General features: G+C 43.5%; 1 protein-coding gene across 1 annotated transcript in view; it reads left to right on the top strand.

Annotated features, from left to right (window-relative positions):
* Positions 1–1536, top strand: part of hhex (hematopoietically expressed homeobox) — a 5872-nt gene extending 4336 nt beyond the window's left edge. Inside the window, exons 3-4 of the mRNA XM_008279335.1 lie at positions 160–357; positions 893–1536. Of these exons, the coding sequence (XP_008277557.1) occupies positions 160–357; positions 893–1171 (477 nt within the window). The 3' untranslated portion in view covers positions 1172–1536. The remainder of the gene's footprint in view (positions 1–159; positions 358–892) is intronic.
* Positions 1537–1629: the final 93 nt, after the last annotated feature.

The raw sequence follows: 1629 nt of genomic DNA, 5'->3' as shown, positions 1-1629 counted from the left end.
ATCCACATAGCCTACCTATACCTCTATAGAAAGAGCAGATATAACAATACGGTATAATGACTGAAGCTGTAAATCTAGAACAGTAAACTATACCAAAATAGCTTATTCCCTCAAAAAAAAAAAGTTTATTTATTTATTTATTCTTTAAGCCGCTAACCACACTACAGTCACACATCAGCTCTAACTAGGACATTTTGTTTGTTGACAGAAAGACTTCAGCACAGAACTTGGATTTCAGCGGACAAACAGTTTACACACACAAGTCACAGGAGACCATTCATTTTTTTTTCTCCATTTGTCTCTCAGGTTAAAACTTGGTTCCAAAATCGACGAGCGAAGTGGCGAAGACTGAAGCAGGTGAGAGGTTTTCACATCAAGACTCAGTCAGCTGAAGGAACAGGAAACTCCAACATGTCCTCAATGCAATCAAACAAAGTTAGAAGTTTAAAAAAATAATAAATAAATCGACGGTTTAATTTTTTTGATTCTTTTTGTTACCAGAGTTGAAATAAACTGGACTCAACATATTCAGCATGTTACCCAAATAATCGATGAATGTTAGAGATAGAGTTACAGATATTTGACTTTTACATTCTTACATTCTTCTTGTCTTTGTAAATCCGGTGATTGTTACTGTAAACGGTTTATTTCTAAATTTTCGATGAAATGTTTTTTTTTTCTTCATTAGAATTTATAATTTCCAGTAGTTTATTTATTTCACACGAGGTTAGTGACCGTCAGGAAGTTAAAAACCCGAGGATTCGTCCTGTTTTTACAGATTCTGGCTCTGATCAGTGGTGTCATTTTTGAGTTTTTCATTTTGAAATAGAACACTTTGTGTCCGAGCTTGTGGAGTTCAGAGGACTAACTCAGTGGTGTGTCTGTTCTCCAGGAGAACCCTCCGGCCGGCAAGAGGGAGGCGGAGGAGGACGGAGCCGCCGGCGGCAGCAGCAGCAGGAAAGGAGACGAGCGGACCGAGCCGGCTGGGATCCGGAGCCCGGAGCACCGACACGGGAGCCCGGCATCGGAACCGGCGCAGGCGGCTCTCTGCGGGCGGCCCCTGTCATCGCAGCAGTCGTACACGGAGCTGAAGTCGGAGGTGTCGGACGATACAGACCAGGAGCTGGACATAGAGGACGACGACCCGTTTACACTAAACCCGCAGTTCTGAAACTCAGGCTCCGGACCGACACCGGACCGCGAACACTCGGTGATGAGGAGCCAATCAGTGTCAGGCTGCTTCAGAGACTAGCTCCTGATCTGACAGGCCTCTGAGGTAAAACACAGCCGGACAGGTGGACTCTCTGCTCCTGCTGCGTCCAGCTGCGTCCAGCTGCTGTATATAAAGGTGTTGCTGTCAATAGAAGAGTGTGTCTGTACTGTTCCATGTGTTGTGTTGGAGGACAAACGGCCTGAAGTGTGCAGGCCTTTGTCTAAAGATGTGATATTCCAGTAAATCATCAGTGTGGCGTGAATTGTGTTTCTATATCTAAGAAACGATTTTGTGATAAGAATAAATCTGACACTTTGTATATAGCTCGGCTGGACTGTGATTTATTCTCCATTAATTAGCCGAAAAATGCACAAGAAAAAAAAGTCCCGATATTAGGGTAATTAGGGAAATTATAA

Source organism: Stegastes partitus, unplaced genomic scaffold (genome assembly GCF_000690725.1).
Source record: "Stegastes partitus isolate 25-593 unplaced genomic scaffold, Stegastes_partitus-1.0.2 Scaffold154, whole genome shotgun sequence".
Taxonomy (NCBI): Eukaryota; Metazoa; Chordata; class Actinopteri; family Pomacentridae; genus Stegastes; species Stegastes partitus.
The sequence above is the reverse complement of the archived record's forward strand: the minus strand, read 5'-3'. Positions and strand labels throughout refer to the sequence as shown.